Here is a 25,073-nt window from a genome sequence, read left to right as displayed (position 1 = left end):
GTTCATTTGTCCGATTATTTCCTTCAAAGTTTTTTTTTCTTCATTTTTTCTAATTTTGATATATTATAATTACAAATGAACTTTTTTTACGACGTTAATTACAAAATATTATTGTAAATTTTCTATCTATCTATTAGAAGTATAGTTTATGGACAGGATTTTTGCAGTGGACTTCAGTTGTTATGAGTTCAAAATTGTGCCGAACAAAACGAAATGAGGTTTGTGACATAATTAATCAAAATCAAGAAAAATATGCTAAATTGACTTTTTTGAACAAAAACTAGGACACTTGGTTTAAAGAAGAGACCCACGAATAAAATGAGATTGATGAGTATAATAATAAGATTGATAAATATGAAGAATTAGAATGAATATAATAAGATTGATAAATATGAAGAATTAGAATGAATATAATTGAAGTGTTATTCATTATCATTTCTAATAATTGTTTTTGATTTGGTTAGAGGGAAATGATTAACATGATCATTATTGATGGTGTTTGGTTTGTTTGTAATGGTATAGTATAAATATATCATGTCACTTTTTATTATAATTTATTTTTAGTTATAAATATAAATTTTGTAATTATTTATATCATAATATTTTAAAAATAATATATATATTTACATGTCATAATGTAATAAAATTATAAAAAAGATAAAACCTCTTAATCAATCAATATATACAAAGCAAATTGCTTTTCCGACCCATCTCATAATCTTAACTACATTCGGCACACTTCTCACTCACCTCCAAAATTACTTATTTATTCTATCACTTTTATATATTTATCTTTCTTATTTTATTTATTTTATTTTATTTAATTATTAAGTTTTTTTATCATTAAATATAATTAATTAATTAATTAATTTTAATATGTTTTTTCTACTTTATTTATTTAATTAAAAATACAAAATATTATTATTTTTATATTATAATTGTTTAAAATATATAAAATATTGAAGGGTGTCGTAATTTAATAAAATATAAATATTTAATATTTTATTATATTAATTAATTAATTATATATATATATTAAAATACTTATAAAAATAAGAATGGAATGATTCAATTTTTTATAAATAAAATTATTTATCAAAATAAGATAAAATCTTTAAAATATTATATATTAATAATTAGTATAATGTTTTACTTAATAATATTATAGGTTAATAATTAGTCAAATTAAGCCTAATATTTTTAAAAATAGGTTGTCTTACCTTTAGGGCCTCCTGAATTAGAAAAATCAAATCTAAATAATAAATTTGTTTTTTTTTTTTTTTTTTTTTTTTTTTGTTAATAACTCGAATCAAATATACTTTTAACATAATGAATAATCACAATTTCTGTTCATTTTTATTTTTAGATAGTTGGTCATTTGAGAATGATGTTCCTAGTAGGGATAACATCTCCAACAACAATCGCGATTATACACCCGAATTTACCACAAATCAGGTTAGTTATTATCGTTGTTTTATGCATATTTCTTATTTATTTTGGAAAAGATTAATATCAATTATAAAAAAATTAATATCAATCAATAAAACTAATTAAGTTCTTACACTACTATTTTATATAGATATTTGAAAGTAGAGAAGATATGATAAATTGGGCAAAGACAACTGGTTTGGAAAATGGTATTGTGGCAGTGATTAAAAATTATTCTAATTTAAAATGCGGCAAGTTGTCAAAGTGTCATTTAATGTGTGAAAGAGGAGGAAAATACAAACTGCCACGGTATTTTGTTGATAGGCAATCCTTTAAAAGGAATACAGGGACAAAAAAATGTGAATGCCCATTCGAGCTGCGAGGTATACCAATACCTCCAAAAGGTGTGATGTGGCGTTTAAGGGTTTAAGGGTTGTATGTGGTTTCCATAACCATCAATTAAAATAATCTATGTATGGTCATGAGTACCCATCTAAGTTAAAACCAATGGAGCGACAATTTGTGCTCGACATGGCCAATAACACCGCACCTCATGAAGTTCTTAATATATTGAAACAAAGAGACTCATCAAACACTACAGGGATCAAAACCATTTACAATGCCATTTTCACAAATAAATCCGCCAAACGGGCTGGCCTAAATCAAGTCCATTATGTCTTGGAGCAGTTAATTAAAAAAAATTACCTTCATGATTACCGTACAAATCCAGACACCAATGAAATCACGGATATTCTTTGAGTTCACCCTAAAAGTCTGTTTACTTTTTGTCAACTGTCCATCTGTGTTGATCATTGATGCCACATATAAGACTAATGAGTATCGCTCACCACTATTGGAGGTTGTGGGTATCACATCCACAATACGAACTTACTCTCTTATGTTCCCATATCTAAGCAATGAGAGGGAAGAGCAACTAACATGGGCATTAGGTACCTTAAAAAAGTGGATGCTTGAAAAGGGGACATCGTTGCCATCGGTGTTTGTTTCAGATTGGGATATGGCGCTTATTAATGCCATTGAAATATGTTTTCCTACGACACGTCTCATCCTCTATATTTGGCACATAAATTAGTGCGTAATGAAAAAATGCAGGCCTATGCTTGGTCTAAAGTGGAACAAGTTTAATGCATCATGGCACTCGCTCATTAATTCATCCACACAATGGTCTTACCATCATAAGTGGGAAGTCATGCGCGAGGAGTATAAACGATTCCAAGGTGCCCTAAATTACATTTGGGAGACATGGTTACACTCTTACAAAAAGCGGTTTGTTTCAGCATGGATTGATACATGTATGCACCTCAGGAGTAATTCAAGTCAAAGGTGTAATCACTTTTTAACTTTAAATATTGTAATATTTAAATTCCAACCATTATTAAAATTGTTAGGTCAAATTATTTTGACTAAGTGTTGAAATAGTTTGACTATTGGGATTTTAATGATGAAATGATTTATGCGTTTTGATGTAGGTGTATCGAAATCAGATTTCATGAGACTTGGTTCTAATGAAGTTCATTAGACCGATTTGGTATTAGATAATGTAATTAGATGTGCAGTCTAACTCATGGAGTTAGACGTGTAGTCTAATGAATTCGGAATTAGACGTGTAGTCTAATGAATTTGGAATTAGACGTGCAGTCTAACTCGTGGAGTTAGACGTGCAGTCTAATGAATTCGGAATTAGACGTACAGTCTAACTCGCGGAGTTAGACGTGCAGTCTATTATATTCGGAATTAGATGTGTAGTCTAATTGGTGAAAGTTAGACGTGTAGTCTAACTCCTTCAGACAAGTCTGAAGTAGAAACGTAATTAGACGTGCAGTCTAACACGTGGAGTTAGACGTGCAGTCTAATGGAACTCGTAATTAGACGTGTAGTCTAATGTATTGTGAAAGTTAGACGTGTAGTCTAACTCCTTCAGACAAGTCTGAAGTAGAACCGGAATTAGACGTGCAGTCTAACTCGTGGAGTTAAACATGCAGTCTAATGGTTTGTAAAAGATTAGACGTGAAGTCTAATTGAAGAAATTTAAACGTGTAGTGTAACTCCTTCAGATTAGTCTGAAGTGATTGTAATTAGACGTAAGTCTAATCTCATTAGACCAGGTGGTCTAATGGATTCTGTTCTTAGACGGGGACGCTTGATTTCATTAGACGAGGTCATCTAACTGAAATACGTCTAATGCTAGACTTAAGCAGTATGCTTGAAGCTAGCACCCTCCTACCCACATGCTATAGCTGTTCTCTACTCCTGCTCCACTTTCTAGTGAAGATCAGTACGATAGCTATACGCAACCAACCAACGAATGTCACGTAAGAGAATTTCCTTCACATTACTTGTTTTGCAGGTACATCTCTGATGGAATATTCGGCGCACTACCAGTTGGTGTACGACCACGATCCTCGTGCTTAGAACCTATTGTGTACTTTGAAGGCTTTCCAATGGAAGAGTGCCACGTATCATTATGAAGATTCGACCGTTAGTCTCTGCCCAGTATTTATCAAATCTCAAGGACAACGGACAATCTCTTGACAATCTCTCTATCATCTTGCTTACTGGAATTACTGAGAAAAATCTATTCTTTGAATATTCAAGATGTGAGTTGCTTTCCTGATTGTACTGTGTGTGAATCAAGAGAGAGCTAGAATCAAAAAACACCTTTAGATGAGTGATATTCTTCATTTTTTAAATTGAACAGAGTGTGTTCTGTTCAATAGTGAGCTAAGTGTGTGCAAATTGTATTTGATTCGAATCGTATTATAGTGAATCCTTCCGGTGGTTGGAAGAAGGGGTGACGTAGGAGAGTTTGCTTCGAACATCCATAAACAAACTGCTGTGTCTTTTCATTTGTCATCTTCACATTCTTCATCTTGAGCTTCAAACCTTAGTAAACAATTCCGCCTTGATTCTGTTTCAAGTGTTTACAAGGGTGTGCGTAGAATAGAAAACGAATTAAATCCCTAACAAGATTTCTTTCAAACCATTTTTCATAAGCCTTCATCAATAGCCAGACCCCCATCTCTATTGATTAAGCCGATCCTATCAATTGGTATCAGAGCTCTATTTCTATTATCAAGCTTTTCCTGAAAAATGTCGACCATAACCAAAGATGCCAGTGCTACAACCATTCTAACCTTCTCTCGAGAAAACTATATTGTATGGAAGAAAAGAGTTCGTGCTCATCTTTCTTCTCTTCATGACGACATGTGGAGTGTCGTCACAAAAGTTCCTATCAAGATCGATAAGGAGAAAGCTGACTGGACCACTGAAGAAAAGAGGCAGAACAACCTCAACAACATGGCTCTTGATGTTCTGTACAGATCTCTCGAAGATAGCATGTTCAACTACATTATCGAATGCGATACTGTCAAAGAGGTCTGGGACAGACTCACCAAACTGTGTGAGGGTAACAAGCAAACCATGGAAAACAAGATTATGGTTGCCACTCAGCAGTTTGATAGTTTCAAGATGCGTCCTGGTGAAAAAATAAACGGTTTCGACACCAGATTCAACAAGATTATCTCCTCCCTATCCATCCTAGGCAAGACATATAGCAACCGGGAGCTTGCTATTAAGGTCATGCGTTCTCTTCCAAAGGAATAGGACATAAAGACGATGACAATGAGAGAATCCAAAGATCTTAATATGATCTCTCTCTTTGATCTCTTCGCTAATCTCAAGGCCTATGAGTTCGAGCTGAACTATAGGATGGAAGAAGATCAATCCACATCCGTTATTATTGCCAAGGCGCTGGTGACTGCTGAAGAGCCACCAACCGCTCCGGATGTGAAGATGGTGGCTCAGCAGCTGAGTAGCAATGCCATGTCTCTCTTTGTGAAGAAGTTTGGCGACTTCATGAAGAAGATCAACTCTAACTCAATCTCTTCTAATTCTAATGACAATAAGAAATATAAAGCTAATGTTACGTGTTTTAACTGTGGTATTAAAGGTCATTATGCATCATAATGTCGAAAGCCAAAACGTGAAGATGCAAAGGATGATGGAAAAGAGCTGAAGGCTCTTATGGCAGGTGACGGGAAGAACCAACGAAACAACCGTGATTCCTACTTCTCATCCAGTGAAAGTGATGAAGAAGAGGTGGTCTGCTTCATGGCAAGAGAAGATGAAGAAAGGACTCAAGAAACTGAGGTGATGCAGGAGGATTGCAGGAAAGAAACAGGAAGAATACTCTTTTGAGTATACAGCCTAGAAGATCAACAATGGCCTTTGCCATTCCAGTAAATTAAATGTTTTTATTTGTTAAAAATATTTTTGGTTTTTGGACCACAAAAACTGCCTCTTATGCTTTTCAGTCCCTATACAAAATGAGAGGGAAAATTACTTTGAAAGAAAAGATACTCTCTAGACGAATAAACTTAATCGATCTATTAGACAAGGATGTCTAAAAGAAATGGTTTGTACTTAGACGTATTTTTGCTCACAATCTATACATCTAAGTCTATATGTTGCGGTTTAAAACCTACGCGGTTAGACATACACGTCTAATAGACGTTAGACGTTTTCACGTCATGAGCAAGAGAATGCTCACGTCTAACCAAACACACGTCTAACATGTGGTGTTCATGCGTAATTAGACGTACACGTCTAAAAGACATTAAACATATTCTTTACAACACGGAATTAGATGTATGCGTCTAATGGACCCATCTGTCTAATAGACGTTTAGTTGTATGGATTTGTGCAGTAAGAAAAACGTCTAACTACGTGCTGATTAGACTGTTCAAGGACAGCTGTCCCACGTGAAGAGCTATCTGTTTTTCCCGCTCAAATATTAAACAGTCATCTCATAATAACATGAAGACACATGTCTTTCAAGTTAAGAGAGAATGATTGATATACCCTCATTTTTAATGATGACTCTTTAGAAAGGAAGTCGAACATTAATTGATGGGCCTTACCCCTAAGAAAAGTGACGGTTATTTTGTACATTGCAGTTGGATTTTCCATCGGTCTACACTTTCGATAAGGAAATTTTTGCATGAGATTGAAAGCTTTTCATCTCTCGAGATTCTTAAGAACCCTAGTTTTCTTTGCACCTCTCTCTCAAAACCTCTCTTCTTGTGTCTTTTCATATTCTTCTAAAAATGGTGAACAAGAGAATCACGCTGGTTCATTGTACATTGTAGTTGGATTTTCCATCGGTCTACACTTTCGATCAGCCGGAAGTGGTGGATATGTTCAGAACCCTAGAGTATTCTGGTCTAAGAAAGTATCTTGGAGGTCCATTCATATTCTACGAAAAGGAAGTTCGCGAGTTTTTCAAATCTGCAACAATGGTAGGCGACTCTATCGTAGCAACCGTTAATGGCGTGGAAATATCATTCGACGAGACTGTATATGCGGAATTCTTTGAACTTCCGACGGAGGGTCATACGTTCGACATGCTTCTCTCATCAGAATTAATGCAAGAAATGAAGAAGGCTCTTTCTGCCGATGGCTCGGCTATTCATGTAAATGGAAGTAAGAAGGTTCTCAAACCTCATTTTGTTCTGCTGAACGATGTGATAACAAAAGCACTCCAAGGGAAGGATGGTTCCTTCAATCTCTATAGTCAAGATCGTTTTGACTATATGCGCGCCATCTCAAAGGGAATCCAGGTAAACTGGGCTTCAACTATATTTCAGAATCTTAGCTTTTCTATCAACCAGGCGAACAAGGAAAGCATAACGTTCGCGGCTCAATAAGTCGATTGTTGGTGTATTTGGGGGTTCCGATGAGTGAACCTAAGCAGATCAACTCTCCTAGGGTATTCTCTACCCTTACAGTCGCAAACACCCTAATGAGAATGAAGAACAATATAGAATCTCCCTCAGGTGCCTCTAGTCAACAGACATGTGGTAGGCCTACTACTCGATCCAGACAGCCGTCTACTTCTATTATGTCAACGGGGGCGAAATGATCAAAGACCATCAATGAATCATAGGCTAGTTCCTCCAGTCTGAAAATCTCTTCAAAGAAGGATTCTGAATCAGTCGATTCAAGAATCAGGCAAGGTCCAAGTGTACTTGCTTTTACTCCCATGTCCTCTCTGTCTTCTCCGACGACCATCCTGAGAAAGCCCTCGAGATCCTGTGTCTCGAAAGAAAAGAAGTCTAAGGCACCCCGCGCGTCTTAATCAATGAAGGTGTCATCAAAGGTAACTTCTTCTAGACCCTTGGCCGATGTGCCCAAGTTTGATGTTCCTGTGATGGAATAAGTTGAATCTGTTTTCATTCAAAAAGAATCTGCTGAAGGGCCCGCTGTTGAGTCAGTTGGTTCGAATATTGAAAATATTGACAGGATTGAGTCTCCTGTTAATCAACCTGATTTAGTAGCCGTAGGTGCTACAGAGATTTACCAACTAGAACAAGGTGCAGTCCTTACCATTATTACTGGTAATTCTACTGAAAAGGAGTCCTCTGTTTCTATTAGAGAGTCTCCATCGTTAAATCCCATTTCTAAGGATTCCTTAGTAACCAGGAAGATCACTCGTGGAGAGCTCCTTTCTGAATTGTGCAAGAAACCCCAATCTGCGTATGAGTTGATGCGTTCCACAAGGCTGTCGCGTGGAATTGTGTTTAGTGAACCTAGACCTGCTCCAAGACCTATCGAGGTTGCTGGAAAAGGTAAGAATGTTGCAACTGCGGTTAATGAAGATGTCTCAGAGGCAACATGCATTGTTGACCTCGTGTTAGATCAAGTCAAAGCCATTGCGGCTGAAAAAATAGAAATTTATGAATCCTGAATCCTAGAAAGACTGTCTGTCAAGTATGATGAAGCCTTAACAAATTCTGAAATAATTTGTGAATGGCAGAAGCGTGTAGCCAATGAAAAGAAAGTTCTCAAGTGGGCCAAAACTTTAGATGTTCCTGAAGCTCTAAAGAGAAAGGACCTTGTTAAAGCCTGTTTAAGAGGAAGAGCCTTATTCCCCATTCTTGAATCTAGAAAGGAAAATTTAATCCCATTGAGAAAGGTTTTTAAGTGGAAGCGAAAGTTTTGAAAAGATTAGACAACATCATGGCTGATTACGTCTCGGTTGTTACCCGATACGTTCATGGCGCTAACTACTCTGGAGCAAATCTTTTTGTTGATGATGAACCAATGGATATCCCTAATGATAACGATGATCCAAATGAGCTAGATGCTGCTCTCTTGATAGAATTTGGGAGTCTTTCTGTTAAAGAAAGACGTCTTTTGGATCAACCCGTTCAAGAGAATCCTCACTTAGAAGAAGAAGAAGTAATTGTTCAAGAGACTGAACAAGCTCTTCTAACTCATGAAGAAGTAGTTGTTGAAGAAGATGTTATTGGGGAGTTTGCTCAAGCTCCTAATGATGAAGAAGTTGTGATATCCCCTGTTGTAAGAACAGAGGAAGCCCAAGAGAAGGAGACTGAAGTAAATCAACCAGAAACTATCAGATCTGAGGGGGAACCGTCCAATGACAAAGATGCTGAAGAAGAGAGTTCCTCATCTGAGGAAGAACAAAATCAAAATGCTAGCTTTATTAGACCTCTTCCATTCCCTGAGATCAATGCGGCAAATGTTCATGAAAATATCAACAATCCTCTTCACTACAAGAGAAATCTGTAAGAAAGATTTCAGAGAGCTGAAAGGGAATTGGAAGAAGAAGGGCAGAATAAATCTGGAAATGTACTTGAGAAGGATCAACCTGAGCAATCCCTGCAGATCCATACCCATTTTGATCCTATTTAGAGTATGGCAGCAGAACCTCAAGAAAATTCATCTAATGAAGAATCCTCTACTGACGGTATCAAGCTTTTAAAGTCTATGACGTCTGTGCTCTCTTCTCTTCAGAAGAACGTGGTATCTATGGGATCAAATATGATAAAGACTCTGAATACACAGAAAGAAGAAAGAAAGGAATTCGCTAATTTTGTCAAAGTCCTTAATGAATTGGACAACACTCTGAAGAAGAATACATATGAGACTCATATCTCAAATTCGAATTTCTCCAAATTTGAAAAGAATCTCTTCAATCGTCAATCTAAAATGATGGACCTTGAAAGGAACATCAATGATGATCGTCATCAAAAAGCTATGGAAGAACTTAGTTTGATGAAAAATCAGATGGTAGAAATTCAAGGATGCTTAAGAAGAACAGATGGTGAACGACTGGAGTTTGCTGACTCTTTTGCAAGAAAATTTCAAGCAAAAGAGAATGCGAAAGCTAATGCTGAAAAAGATCAACCTCGTATCACCCAAGGTTAGTCAAGTAGAAGAAGTGACAATGTGTTAACCGGCACCAGATCTAGACGAGCACCGAGTAACGATGAAAATCCAAGGCCAACTAAAAGAGGCGGAGGTCGAAGCGGTGGTGATCGTGGAGGCCGAAGCAGTGGTTGTGGTCGTGGTAGGTAATCTGGTATTGATCAAAGAGGTCGTTCCAATGGCGGTGATCGTGGTGGGAGATCAAGTGGAAGCGGTCGTGGTGGTCGCATTCTTCCTTCTTTTCAAAATCTGTTAAGCGGTCAAGATATGAGCCCAACCGATCCTCGAGTAAAAAGGGAAGAACAATAATTTCTTATCTCCTACTCTGTTAAGTTTCTCAAACTATGTTTCCTTGATTATGTTCTAAATATTGGTTTTGGAAGTCTGTGAAGCTTGCTGTAAGTGAACATAAGTTTATTTATATGATGAATGCGTATTTTATTATATATATTTGCAGGCTTTCAATTTCATCATCAAAAAGGGGGAAATTGTTGGGTCAAATTATTTTGACTAAGTGTTGAAATAGTTTGACTGTTGGGATTTTGATGATAAAATGATATATGCGTTTTGATGCAGGTGTATTGAAATCAGATTTCATGAGACTTGGTTCTAATGAGGTTCATTAGACCGATTTGGTATTAGATGCATGTAATTAGACGTACAGTCTAACTCGTAGAGTTAGCCGTGCAATCTAATGAATTCGGAATTCGACGTGCAGTTTGACTCGTGGAGTTAAACGTGCAGTCTAATGAATTCGGAATTAGTCGTGCAGTCTAACTCGTGGAGTTAGACATGCAGTCTAATGAATTCGGAATTAGACGTGCAGTCTAACTCGTGGAGTTAAACGTGCATTCTAATGAATTCAGAATTAGATGTGCAGTCTAACTCGTGGAGTTAGACGTGCAGTCTAATGAATTCAGAATTAGATGTGCAGTCTAACTCATGGAATTAGACGTGTAGTCTAATTAATTCGGAATTAGACGTGCAGTCTAACTCGTGGAGTTAGACGTGCAGTCTAATGAATTCGGAATTAGACGTGCAGTCTAACTCGTGGAGTTAGACGTGCACTCTAACTCGTGCAGTGAGACGTGCAGTCTAACTCATGGAGTTAGACGTGTAGTCTAATGTAGGGCTGCAAATGAGTCAAGCCGCTCATGAGCTACTCGCGAGCCGCTCGATCAAAGCTCGACTTGAGCTTGACTTTAATCGAGTTCGAGCCGAGCTCGAGCCGGCTCGTTTAATATTCGAGCCGAACTCGAGCTCATATAATGCTTGCTCGATGCCTTGTCGAGCTTTTTCGAGCCTGATAATATAATATATTTTTTATTTATTTTTAATATTAAAATTTAAAACAATATTTTTTCTCTTTCCTCCTCTCTTTTCAAAGCCCATATAATAGGCTCAATCCATATTATTATATTATATTATCTAAAGCAAAGAGGCTTTGTGAAGATATCGGCTACTTGTTGATCGGTCGATACGTATTCCATCCGGATATGCTTCAGCGTGACATGCTCCCGGATGAAGTGATGCCTTATGTCGATATGCTTGGTTCTGGAGTGGAGAACCGGGTTGTAGGTGATCGCTATGGCACTTGTGTTGTCACAGAAGATCGGGGATTCTTCGGCTATGACACCGAAGTCCTTTAGCTGTTGTTGGATCCAGAAGAGTTGTGAACAGCAACTTCCGGCCGCCAAGTATTCAGCCTCCGCGGTTGATTTTGCCACCGATGTCTGTTTCTTGCTGTGCCATGACACCAGTCGGTCACCTAGGAATTGGCATGTACCGCTTGTGCTTTTCCTGTCAATCTTACACCCTGCATAGTCTGCATCCGAATAACTCGTTAGGTTAAAGGACGAATCCTTTGGATACCACAGACCGACGTCAGGTGTGCCCTTCAGATACTTTAGTATCCTCTTTGCGGCTGTGTAATGGGATTGCTTTGGATTTGCTTGAAATCTCCCACACACACCGACCGCAAACAGAATGTCTGGTCTACTCGCAGTTAGGTATAGAAGAGAGCCGATCATGCCCCGGTATGCGATCTGGTCTACCGATTGGCCCTCATCATCCCTGTCCAACTTAATCGATGAGCTCATTGGAGTAGCCGCCGAGGAGCATGTGTCCATTCCAAACTTCTTTAGAAGATCCTTGTTGTATTTAGGTTGGCTAATGAATGTTCCTTCTTTGAGTTGCTTAACCTGAAGACCTAGGAAGAAGCTCAATTCTCCCATCATACTCATCTCAAACTTGTCAGTCATCATTTTTGAAAATTTATCACATAGCTTAGGATCGGTGGAACCGAAAATAATATCATCTACATAGATTTGAACAAGTAGGATATGTTCCTTCTTTTCAAATTTAAACAATGTTTTATCCACCGAACCGATGGTGAAATCATGTTGTAATAAAAATGCGGTTAGTGTATCATACCAGGCTCTAGGTGCTTGCTTTAGACCGTATAAATCTTTATTTAGCCGGTATACATGGTTTGGAAATGCAGCGCTTTTGAAATCGGGTGGTTGTTCAACATACACTTCTTCACGTAGATCACCGTTTAGAAATGCACTTTTAACATCCATTTGAAAAACCTTAAAGTTTTTGAAAGCAGCAAAGGCTAGAAAAATCCTAATGGATTCTATCCTAGCTACAGGGGCAAATGATTCTTCAAAATCAATGCCTTCTTCCTGTTTGTAACCTTGAGCCACTAATCTGGCTTTGTTCCTCGTGACCAAACCGTCCTCATTGAGTTTGTTTCTAAATACCCATCTTGTTCCTATGACCGATTGATCTTTCGGTCTAGGAACTAGGTACCAGACTTTACTACTCTCGAACTGGTTTAGCTCTTCTTGCATTCCCAAGATCCAATCCGGATCTGACAATGCTTCATCTATTCTTTTCGGCTCAATCTGGGATATAAACGCGGAATTAAAGTATTCCGCCAGATGTTGACGCCTAGTTCGAACAGGTTTTGAAGGGTCACCTATAATTTGCTCAGGAGGATGTTTACTGTTTCTTCTGAGATTCAGGTCAGGGATGTCTACCAAATTACCGTTTACTTGATCAAGGCTAGACATGTCGGTAGGCTGAACAGGATTGTCAGACCGACCGACTTCCTCGGATTGAACCGAAGTGTCAGCTTCCTGTTGTGGAACAGCTTGATCCGGCTGAGTTTCAATATTACCCATTTGGTCATGGACAAACCGCCTGAAGACCGGAGTCTCATCTTCACTATCAGAATGGATATTATTATTTTCCAATCTATTGTGTAAATCAAAGCATGATGCAGTATTACTTTCAACCGATTCATCGAAAACAACGTGAAGTGTTTCCTCCATGGTTGCAGTTCTATTATTATACACTCTATATGCTTTACTCACTGCTGAGTAACCTAGCATGATCCCGGTATCAGTTTTTGCATCAAAAACAGAGAGTTGGTTTTTGCCATTTATGTGTATATAACACTTACAACCGAAAATCTTGAGGTATTTAAGTTTGGGAACTCTGTTAAAATAAACCTCATACGGTGTTTTGTTATGAAACTTGTTTATTAAAGACCGGTTTTGTGTATAACATGCAATGTTGATAGCCTCTGCCCAAAATTTCTGAGCAATGCCGGAATCGGCTATCATGGACCGTGCGACTTCCTTGAGAGTCCGGTTTCTTCTCTCGGCCAGGCCATTTTGTTGAGGAGTCCTGGCACTAGACAACTCGTGCCTAATGCCGGATTCATCAAGATATGCGGTCAAGGTACTATTGGTAAATTCGGTACCTCGATCACTTCGAATGCTATTAATGCGAGTTGATTTTTCATTTTGCAAGCGTTTAAGAAGTGTAATCAGGTTTGATGCGGTTTCACGTTTAGATGGTAGAAATATTACCCATGTAAATCTAGAATAATCATCAATAACTACCATGGTATAAAGCATGCCTCCTAGGCTAACAACCTGAATTGGTCCAAATAAGTCCATATGGAGAAGATCTAAACATCGGCTAGATTGTATATTTCCTTTACTCTTAAAGGTTCACATAGTCTGTTTACCCATTTGACATGCTGAGCAAACCTTATCCTGGTTAAATACTATATCAGGAATACCTTCAACTAGCTTTTTACCGCGAATGTAGTTCAAGGTTTTCATGTTTAGATGGTTTAGTCTCTTATGCCACAACCAGGTTTGATCAGTCTTAGCTATCATGCATATAAGATATTCTACTTTAGTTTTCCAGTCTACCTTGTAGATATTACCTATCCTATTTCCGGTTAGCAGTACAATGCCTTGAGAGTTCTTAACTAAGCATGCATGTTTAAGAAATTCTACAGTATATCCAGCATCACACATCTGACTAATGCTAAGCAGGTTAAAACGTAGGTTTTCAACTAAAAGTACATTATCAATAGTTAGGTTACCATGGACAATCTTACCCTTGCCCACAGTTCTACCTTTTGAGTTGTCACCGAAGGTGATTAGTGCACCGGTTGCTGTTCTGATATCGGTTAGCAAATTGCTGTTTCCGGTCATGTGCCTGGAGCAACCGCTGTCCAAGAACCATTCAGAGTTTCCTAGCCGTTTCTTTGGATCCTGCAAAATGTACATATTTACAACTATTTGGTACCCACATTTACTTGGGTCCACATGCGATTAGTCCCTTGAGTACCCAAACCTTGACAAACCGGATGGTCTTCTTTGCTAAGGTTTTAACTGTCTTTTTGGCACTCGGTCTTGTGTATCTCGGTTTTTCTACAAATGTCTTAAATGGGGGTGATCTTCGGTTTGGTGATCTTCGGTTTGACCTATGCGGTTCAGGAAAGGCTTTCATATATTTGAGGATTTCAGCTCTTCTTTTCACAGGGTCAAGCCACTTCTCAGAGTCGGTTGGACCAACATAGTCGTATTTTATCTTTTCTTCCCTATAGTATGCGGTTAGTTCCTCTTCAGCGGTCATGGAACTTTTAATGAATCTTATAAGAGGAAGGTGACTTCTTGTAAACCTTACTTTCCCTACAGGTTTTTGGTTTTTGGAGCTATCCTCTGTGTATCCTAGGCCAAGCTTGCAACGGGGATGTCTGAAATGACTACACAATTTCTTTACTATATCACTAGACCTCTTATATGCAGCCATCTTATATTGAAGTCGGGCATTTTCTTCCTCGGTTAGTTCGCTAGCCGGTTCACTAGATTGTTCGGTCTGAGGATCTAACTCGGTTTCTAAGATAGGGGTATCATCAGGTTTTACGACCGGAGGTTCGGTTATAATGGGTACCTCTGGTTCTGTCGGAATGGGTATTATAGGGTCGGTTCTAATGGTTAGGTGCTTAGGCAACATGACTAGTATGTTCCTATATTCTTCTACCATGTCGTTTAATGCATCGTATAGTTCATCTTTAGTAAATTCGTCGCAAGGAGAGTCAAATACATGTTCCTCATTTGCCATGAGGCAGGTGAGTTCATCATCACTATCGCTGCGAGCCCACAGACTTCCTCCATCGTCGGCTATTAGTGCTTTCGGTACTTCACTTCCTTCACCGGTTTGTTTATAACTGTTTCGGTTATCTTGGTTATCCGGTTTCCGGGTATCCCTCTTTGGTTTCCTGCATTCCCACTTAAAGTGACCCAAACAATTACAATTATAACATCTTACATTGGATTTGTCGCCGTAGTTGTAGTTTGTTGGTTGACTCCTTTTCATGAACCTTCCAAACTTTTGTGCAAGCATAGCCATGGCATCCTCAGTAAACTGTTCGGCTGTTCTGATCGGTGCTGGAGCAGGAGCAACCGGTTCTATAGGTGTGATCAATGCTCTGGTTGAGGTTGAGGCCGAAACCTCCTCTTCGGTTCTAGATCTCATTTCAAACTCGTATGTCTTTAGATCTTCGAATACATCGTGCAACTTCATCTTGTTTAGGCAGTTTGACTCCCTCATTACCATTGTTTTTATATCCCACGCACTTGGAAGAGATCTCAATGCTTTCATGATAACCTCTTTGTTGTCATACCTCTTTCCAAGTGTTACAAGCTCATCTAACACACCAGTGAACCGGTCACTGTATTCCTTCATTGTCTCTCCTGGTTTCATCATCATGCTTTCAAATTTCTGGGTGGCTACCATTATCTTGTTCTCTTTTGTTCTTTTATTTCCTTCAAAAATCTGGATAACGGTGTCCCATGTCTCCTTTCCGGTTTTGCAATCTCTAATCTTGCAATATGTGTTTCTGTCCACGTTGTTAGAGATCCGGTTTCTTGCATGATTGTCCAGGTTGTTTCTCCTTCTATCTTCAGCCGTCCATTCCTTTCTGTCTTTATTGATAATTATCGGTCCTTCGGTCAGAATGGACTCCATCTCCTCGTCCAAGGTGATTAGGTGTAGATAAATCCGTGCCTTCCAGTTGGCAAAGTCATCACCTTCTAGCATTGGGGGCCTATCTTGAAACATGCTTGCCTGAGTATTGAATACCACCTGCTCTGATACCAATTGTTAGGATCTAGGTAGCCGCTAGAGGACCGGGGGTTGGACCGGTTAGCGGTTCTTACTCGTAAGGTGGTGGTTAATCCGGTTAGAGATTAACACCGGGGTTTCAATACTACACAACCTGTCACAAATCCTTGAACTAGGTTCAAGCGCGAAAGAGATTTGCTTTCAGGTTGAAGCGGCACACTTGAATGATAGGTAGAATCGGTTTTATATGATGGAGGTTTGAGATTTGATGGGTCGGCTTCGGTAATCTGGAGATTCGGCTTGGATGGAGTTAAGTCGGTTATAGCGGTACGGATCGGTTAGATAATGAAACCGACAGACAGTAAATAACAAGACAGATTTTATGGATGTTCGGAGATAAAACTCCTACGTCACCCCTTCCTCTCGAAACCGCGAGAAGGATATTCACTAAGTAATACAAGTACAATCCGATCGAGACTTATTTCCTGCTCGATAACACTCTTACAATTTACACCGAAATTGTAAAACACACACTTTAACTTTAGCACTTAGACTTTCTAGAATAGCACAATCTTATCACTTGTAGAATAAATGCTCTTAGAATTTCTCACTTGTCTTACTTGTTCCACATTTACTCTTCTTCAACTGCCCCTTTTATAGGTGAAATATGCCAACGGTCATATTTCACTGCCTTGAATCTGATTGGCTGATCAGAGGTGCAGTGATTCAGTGTTTCAGAGATTCAGACCTGCGGTCGTTTCCTCAGACCTGATGGTCAGCCTCAGACCTGGCATTCTGTCTCAGACCTGGCGGTCTGTTCTTCCGGTGTGTAAGACAAACCTGCTGGGTTTGTCTTTTACTCAATGTAGACACTGTCTGTTGGACAGTTGTCTGTACTTGGAAGATCTTCTTTCTGACTTATCCCGAAGTGGAAAGATTCGGTAGTACTGTCTTCTGTAGCCTGCAGACTTTCCTCAGACTTGTATGGATATGGAAGTGTTCAGTCTGTTCCTTTGGTATCATTCTCAACAGATACCCGAATTGTCTTCTTGTACTGGTCGGCCATTTGACTTAACCGGATGGCTTTCGGTATGGATGATATAACCGGACTTCTTCCGGTTATTCCTCTGCCTTGTGACTAATCGGTTGTTTGATGATTCCGGTTTTAAGCTTTGGCCGATCATTTCTTTGTGCGGTCACGTTCCAAGTATTCTTGGTCGGTTTACTCACTTGACCAGTTAGTTTTCTTTAGCCGGTTCTTTTGTTTATACGGTCCGGTTCCTTGTTCCTGCATGGAAAGTTTATTTAAGTTAGGTTTATTTGAACCGGTCTGATTTTATCTAACAATTTCTCTCTTTTTGATTATTTTATTTAAAATTATCAAAATCATGTAAGTTTGCAACCGTAGGCCGGTTGTTTGTTTGTCTGGATTTTTGAAACTGACTTAGGAGAATTTTTCGAAAAATTTTGAGAAAATTTTTGGAAAAATCTTATCTTTTATCTTATCAATTTCTCCCTTTTTGATTATTTTATTTAAAATTATCAAAACTAAGTAGAGATGCAAAAGATGGCCGGTTTCAAAAATAGCTTTATATATATGATAGGTAACCGGAAATGATATATATAAAAATACTAAGACAAGTAAAGGAAAGAAAAGCCCTTATTCCGAGTCCGAGAAATCATATATGATCCTCTTTTTCTTCTCCGGTTGCGGTTGACTGGCCGTTTCGGAGACTCTTTGCCTTGTAGACCGGGTCTGCAGGTGTTCTATTTCTTCCTCTTCGTCTTGAGTAGCCTGCTGCGATGTACTCGTAATGACCGTTTCAGTGACCTCATTGAACAGGTCGGCTATTTGAACTTTCTTTGAGGGTTCCCTCTTTCGCTTTTTCGGCGCTGAAACGGAGGAGGCCGCCTTTTTCTTCTTGTTGTCTTCTGCGAAACTTTCCAGCCTCTGTCTTTCTCTTTCTAACCGCGCAGCATCCTTCGCAGCTTGAGCGGCTGCTTTCTTTGTAAGTCCCGGGAACTTAGCCTCTGACTGTCGAAGTCGCTCGGCTTCCTCTTCTTCTTCGGTAAGTTGGGATGATCGCGGTGCCTCCTTCTCTTTACCTGCTTCGGCGTCCAGCGCATCCTGGACCCTCTTAGCCGCTTGGGCATCAGCCTCTACAGCCGCGGCGTCCGCGTTCATCTTAACCCTCAGCAGTTAAGCAACTTGAGCGGAAAGCGCCTTCAGTTCGGCCTCGAGACCCTCATTTTTCTTCTCGAGTTCGGAGACCCGTCCGAGTGTTGTGTCGACCAGGTCATTAGCCATCGTTGTCAATCGTTGATCGGTCTCTCTTTCGAGCCGGTCGAAGTTTCCCTTTAACTCGGAGGTCAAATCCTCCAAAATTACGGTTCGCTTAAAATATTTACCGCGCAGAGCCGCCTCTTCCTGTAGGTCTTCGTCCAGTTCTGAGATCCGTTCCAGATTTCTGTTCAATAGATACCTTGTGGTGTCGGCGAACTTGAGTGCCGAGCCAATGATTCTTTGGGATCTCTCTTTGAATGGTTGAACCGCGGAGTCTTCAAACTCTTGAATGCGATTATCAATCCGTTCTGCGATTGAGTCTTTAAACCTTTGAAGACGGCCCTGAACCCATTCCTTTGTGAAGTCTGATGCGGAGACTTCCGGTTGTGAAGGAGGGGATTGCCCGGTGAGTTTAGGATCCGCTCTTTCATCGGATTCTTTTGATGCCGCATTCTCCCTTGGAGGTGTTGGACAGTGATCCAGACTTGTTTCGATCCGGGGAGCAGTATAGACCGGAATTTCTCTTTGACTGCACATTGCTTCTAGCCGGTCAATTTCTTGAATAAGGTTTCCTTTGGCTTTTTCAAGCCTTTCTAACACCCGCGGTGTTAAAGTGTCTTCCGGTCCCACCTCTTTGAACTCCTCCGTAATCTTCCGGATGCGTGTGATTAGCTTCCGTAGTTGTACCTGTGGTTTTAGGAGGCAGGTTCGGTGTAATACCTCTTCGATTGTATTGGATTTTGTGAGATTCATGATCATGTCTTCCACGTCCTTCAGTCTTCTGATGCATTCCAATTCTGTGTAATCCGGTAGGATTTGCCTATACGGTTTGCCGAACCGGTGCTCGTGCCATTCCAGGTATAACTCCTCAATCGACTCGGCTCGCTCTTTGGCGATCTTTAGGAGTTTTAGAGTTACCCTATCGGCCTCTACTTCTTCGGCCTCCTCCTTATCTTTGTCGCCGCCTTCATCATCGGCTTCTTTATCACCTTCTTCACCATCCTCTTCACCACCTTCGGTGGTCTCAGGATTGGCGTTGGGACCGGCTTCATCGGCGCTCTGGGCCGAATGCTCGTCTTCATTGACCGATCTTTCGTCCTCGGTCTTCTCTATATCGGTTCTTTCAGAGGGGGAAGTCGACTCTTCATCCTCCGTCTGCTGCGGCGGTTCCGAGAAAGTTACTTTCTCTTTTCCTTTGCTTTCGGCCTTTGCTTTGGCTGGGGCCGCTTTCTTGTCGGCTTTCTTCTTTCGGCCACCTGTGGAACCGGGGGCCGTCTGCTTCCTTTCTAAGAATTGTTTCGTTTTGATGAGGCATCTATTTGCGACGATGACGCCGGGACCGATGTTGAGATTGTGGTGAAGGAAGATCTTACCGAGAGGAACGGCGTATCCCCATGACCGGTTTGAGTCCGGTTTCACCATATCCATTAAGTTGTTGAACACCGCTTTTGCCCAATTAACCTTTGTTCCCTCTATCAGGCCGATCAACATCCTGATTTTGTCCTTTGTTAGGCTGCTATAGTTTCCTCCCCTTGCCAGAATCGCCCTTGCGAAGATGTCACAGATTGGGATATACTCCGGTTTCAACGTTGATTTGCTGCCGGATACTTTTATCGGCTCCTTAGTTGCCGAGAGTATCTAGCATGCCGCCTCAAAAGTCTTGATCTCGATGTCCGCCGTTGCATCCTGGCCGGTTGATGGAAGGTGCAGGCTTTCTGCTACCGATGCCTCGGTGAGCTCTATTTCAGTACCGCATACAGTTGCGGTGATTTTGTTATCGGAGATAGTTGCGGTCTTGAAGAATTCCTCGACCGCATCTTTGTAAAGGACATGAGGACCGCCAAGGAAATATTCTAGACCGGTTTTGACTACCCGGTCAATAACCTCCTTTGCCTCGGACGTACCTTTCAGTCGGATTTCCTCGAAATCCACCTAAGATAGATGCTTAAACAAAGCCGAATCGCGCCCCATCTTAGAAATTTTGAGAGAGTTTGAGAAATAACCGCTTCAGAGAGTTAGAGAGCTTAGAGAGAGAAAACAGATTCGCGTGAGAATGAAATAAAATGACCGAGAGTCCCTTTTATGGATGCGGTTTGGAGGCCCAACCGTCCCATCAACATTGGGCGGGAGTTTTCCCTCCAAGTTGAAAGGAGCGGCAAACCATGGGCGGGAGAGAATAGGCGCCAAACCATGGGCGGTAAACCAAGGGGGCGGGAGTTTTGGGCGGGAAATTTCCCTCCAAAACTTTTGCCTACGCCATTGATGACGCACTCTTCTTTTTGAGACCGTTTGATGGTGCGGTTTCTAAGTTTAACCGGTTATGTAGAGTGAGCATAGTTTTTCCAATCTCTTGAGTTTAGGCGGTTTTGAAACCGGATAAGAGCGCGGTTGTTTTGATAATGTTAATCGATTACTTAGATATTTTAGATGTTAAGAAAACTCGGTCATTTAAACTGAAATGAGACATTGCAGAAAGAAGACCGACAGATAAATCGGTATTGAGATAAGCATACATAAGCAATGGAAAAGTACAGTCTATGGAAGAAACATTCTGGAAATCCTTTCCTCCACCGAATCCTTGTTAAGGATGTTTGAAGGGGCGGCCGGTGTGCCCGGTCCGAATTCTGGCCGGTATGATAGGATTAGTTTGCTGATGTGTGGTGCAAAACCAAGACCTTTCTTAGTTATTACCATGGATTTCAGACGTTGGAAGATGACCGTGGACCAATTGATGGCCTTGTTGCTAAAGATGTTGGTCATCATGTTGTAGGTATTCTTTGAGTACCGCTGATTAGGGGACTGACAAAGAATGGACCGAGTGACGATCTCAAGAAGAAGTTGAGCATGTCTCCCCAGAAGATTTTTGGGCCCATGGTTTTCCACCGGTTCCATGGTTCCAGAAAAGAGGAGTGAGTAATAGAATTCATCAAGCCCCTCCAGAGGTGGAAAATCGGAAAACCCTTCTGTGGGTAGGTTGAATAGAGTGGCGTATTCGGCTTCATCGAGCCAAAAAGTGTGGTCTCTCACCGTAGAGACAATGTAATTGCCCCTAATACAGGCGCTTCTGAAGAACGCTTTAACGTCCTCAGTCAGAATCGGACCGGATTCTTCGAGGAACGGCCGAAGGCCGGTAAGAATGAGAGATTCGAACATGAGTTTCTTTGCGGGCAGCCCGTCCCATTCCTCCATGCATGAATCGAAATCGATGCTTAAGAAATTTCCCAAGGTTCGGCTCGGCATGATTGCAGAGAGAGAGATAGAGTGCAAGAGATGTCGAGAGTGTTTTGTGTGTTGAGTTGATTAGAAAGTCCCTCCTTTTATAGAACCGGTTTTGGAGAGAAAATGTGACAGTTTTGTCTTTTTAGAGAATAAAATCTTTGCATTTCCAAGGTCATTGGGCAGAGTGTGCTTTTTGACTATTTGCGGTTCTCGAGGTAAATGTTTGTTGAAAGGTAACCAAGTTAGTTGGGTATTGATTGCTTAGTTAGTTGAGAGTTACCCTATTTAATTAAAAAGATCCCTTTATCATTAATGCACTAACATAATGAAGAGTAGACAAAAGAGACCGAAGGAATCATAAATAAAACCGAGGAAAGACATAAGAAAAGCCGAAATGATCATGATGATGTTGGATAAGGATACACCCGGTACATGCAACAAAACGACCGGGTGCAGGAAGGAGTGACTCAATGTGCTTGGGAGTTGACTTCACCGTTGGGATTGTTACGGCGGTTCCTCCTCCTCCACGCCCTCTCAAACCGATCATAAAATGAGTCGGTTATCTCCTTGGTTAGCACCTAGGCTTGGTTCAGACCTTTGCCGGGACAGGTCGGAACACCAAGCTCCACAAGAAGGCAGCTTATTTGAGGAATGAGGCCGACTGACCGGATGCCGACCATCCAAATGAGGACGTCAAATAGCACCCTGGACCAGTTCACCGGTGTACCGGTGACAATAGCCGCCATCATGTTGAAGGTCGCGGCACAGTAGGTATTGGTGACATCCCTTCCGAAGATGCTCCTACCTATCACATCGTTGAGGAGCTGATATTCAGCCCTCAGGTGTGACTTAGTGCCGTGATCGTCAACCGGCTCATCAGACCGGACAAGTGAGAGAGAGACCTCGGCCTTTATGTTGGCTGGTGGGTTGAGGTCTGTCAGCCCTTGCTTAGGCAAACTAAAGCACCGAGCAAAATCCTTCTCGGTGAAGTCAAAGATGATACCCCCACCTTGGATTGGATGTGGGTATCAAAATGAGGGGTACCCCTGAACACCCTGGCGTTATAGAAAAACTCCAGGACTGATTCAGGGTAAACGGTGTGTTTGTCATCAAGGAAGTACTGGAGGCCAGTATCTTCCAAAAATTTTATCATTCTATAAATAGCGTAGTGCTTGGTGCTGGTGCAGGAGCGAAAATCAACCTGAAGTATGTTGGGAAACTGAGACATTTTTGCCTTAGTGAGAGATTCAGTTTTTGACTTGTGAGTATTTTGGTAAGTGATTGCTTCACTTAAATAGTAGTTGGGGGGCTATCCTATTGTCCAGGTATTAAATGAGATGATATCTATTAACTGCAGGTTATAGGACATTGCATAAAATAGACAAGTTTGCAGTCTAGGGTGTTGGTCATAGGCCTGGACTGTGAAAGATATCAAAAGATCTTCACGTCTTTTTAGGCGCGACCAGTTTTACTTTGAAAGGGTAATGTTTCAGAACAGATATCCTTAAACACTGATAATTATTCCACTTCTGTTTGAAATTCAAATAATCTAGAGTAACCTGCTTCCGAACCGGTCAGTTATCAGTTGTTCATCCCGATGCGGTTATTTGGTGTATGCACCAAGTGACCGGTCGGTTTACTCTATCTGATAAACTGGGCGGTTCTTCCACAGACACCCTGAAGATTCGAAGTTCAACAGTTTAGGAGGAACTACCTGTTTTATCTGTCCGAACCGGTTTCCCTTTAAGCATCCTTAGGAAGGATTTGGCTAATGTCGGTTAAGCCGAGAGTGAGTCTAAATTGAGAGAACTTAGCTTCCTGTAGAGGCTTTGTGAAGATATCGGCTACTTGTTGATCGGTCGATACGTATTCCAGCCGGATATGCTTCAGCGTGACATGCTCCCGGATGAAGTGATGCCTTATGTCGATATGCTTGGTTCTGGAGTGGAGAACCGGGTTGTAGGTGATCGCTATGGCACTTGTGTTGTCACAGAAGATCGGGGATTCTTCGGCTATGACACCGAAGTCCTTCAGCTGTTGTTGGATCCAGAGGAGTTGTGAACAGCAACTTCCGGCCGCCAAGTATTCAGCCTCCGCGGTTGATGTGGCCACCGATGTCTGTTTCTTGCTGTGCCATGACACCAGTCGGTCACCTAGGAATTGACATGTCCCGCTTGTGCTTTTCCTGTCAATCTTACACCCTGTATAGTCTGCATCCGAATAACTCGTTAGGTTAAAGGACGAATCCTTTGGATACCACAGACCGACGTCAGGTGTGCCCTTCAGATACTTCAGTATCCTCTTTGCGGCTGTGTAATGTGATTGCTTTGGATTTGCTTGAAATCTCCCACACACACCGACCGCAAACAGAATGTCCGGTCTACTCGCAGTTAGGTATAGAAGAGAGCCGATCATGCCCCGGTATGCGATCTGGTCTACCGATTGGCCCTCATCATCCCTGTCCAACTTAATCGATGAGCTCATTTGAGTAGCCGCCGAGGAGCATGTGTCCATTCCAAACTTCTTTAGAAGCTCCTTGGTGTATTTAGGTTGGATAATGAATGTTCCTTCTTTGAGTTGCTTAACCTGAAGACCTAGGAAGAAGCTCAATTCTCCCATCATACTCATCTCAAACTTGTTAGTCATCATTTTTGAAAATTTATCACATAGCTTAGGATCGGTGGAACCGAAAATAATATCATCTACATAGATTTGAACAAGTAGGATATGTTCCTTCTTTTCAAATTTAAATAATGTTTTATCCACCGAACCGATGGTGAAATCATGTTGTAATAAAAATGCGGTTAGTGTATCATACCAGACTCTAGGTGCTTGCTTTAGACCGTATAAAGCTTTATTTAGCCGGTATACATGGTTTGGAAATGCAGCGCTTTTGAAACCGGGTGGTTGTTCAACATACACTTCTTCACGTAGATCACCGTTCAGAAATGACTTTTAACATCCATTTGAAAAACCTTAAAGTTTTTGAAAGCAGCAAAGGCTAGAAAAATCCTAATGGCTTCTATCCTAGCTACAGGGGCAAATGATTCTTCAAAATCAATGCCTTCTTCCTGTTTGTAACCTTGAGCCACTAATCTGGCTTTGTTCCTCGTGACCAAACCGTCCTCATTGAGTTTGTTTCTAAATACCCATCTTGTTCCTATGACCGATTGATCTTTCGGTCTAGGAACTAGGTACCAGACTTTACTACTCTCGAACTGGTTTAGCTCTTCTTGCATTCCCAAGATCCAATCCGGATCTGACAATGCTTCATCTATTCTTTTCGGCTCAATCTGGGATATAAACGCGGAATTAAAGTATTCCGCCAGATGTTGACGCCTAGTTCGAACATGTTTTGAAGGGTCACCTATAATTTGCTCAGGAGGATGTTTACTGTTTCTTCTGAGATTCAGGTCAGGGATGTCTACCAAATTACCGTTTACTTGATCAAGGCTAG

The 25,073-nt window shown here is 40.7% G+C and overlaps 1 protein-coding gene across 1 annotated transcript; it reads right to left on the bottom strand.

The window, feature by feature from the left end:
* Positions 1-17,773: 17,773 nt before the first annotated feature.
* LOC124913388 (vicilin-like seed storage protein At2g18540) lies at positions 17,774-18,298 on the bottom strand. Its single transcript, XM_047453971.1, has one exon. The coding sequence runs from the start codon at positions 18,296-18,298 to the stop codon at positions 17,774-17,776; it is 525 nt and encodes a 174-aa protein (XP_047309927.1).
* Positions 18,299-25,073: the final 6,775 nt, after the last annotated feature.

The sequence above is a fragment of the Impatiens glandulifera genome, chromosome 8 (genome assembly GCF_907164915.1).
Source record: "Impatiens glandulifera chromosome 8, dImpGla2.1, whole genome shotgun sequence".
Taxonomy (NCBI): Eukaryota; Viridiplantae; Streptophyta; class Magnoliopsida; order Ericales; family Balsaminaceae; genus Impatiens; species Impatiens glandulifera.
This window is presented reverse-complemented; position numbering and strand designations above follow the sequence as displayed.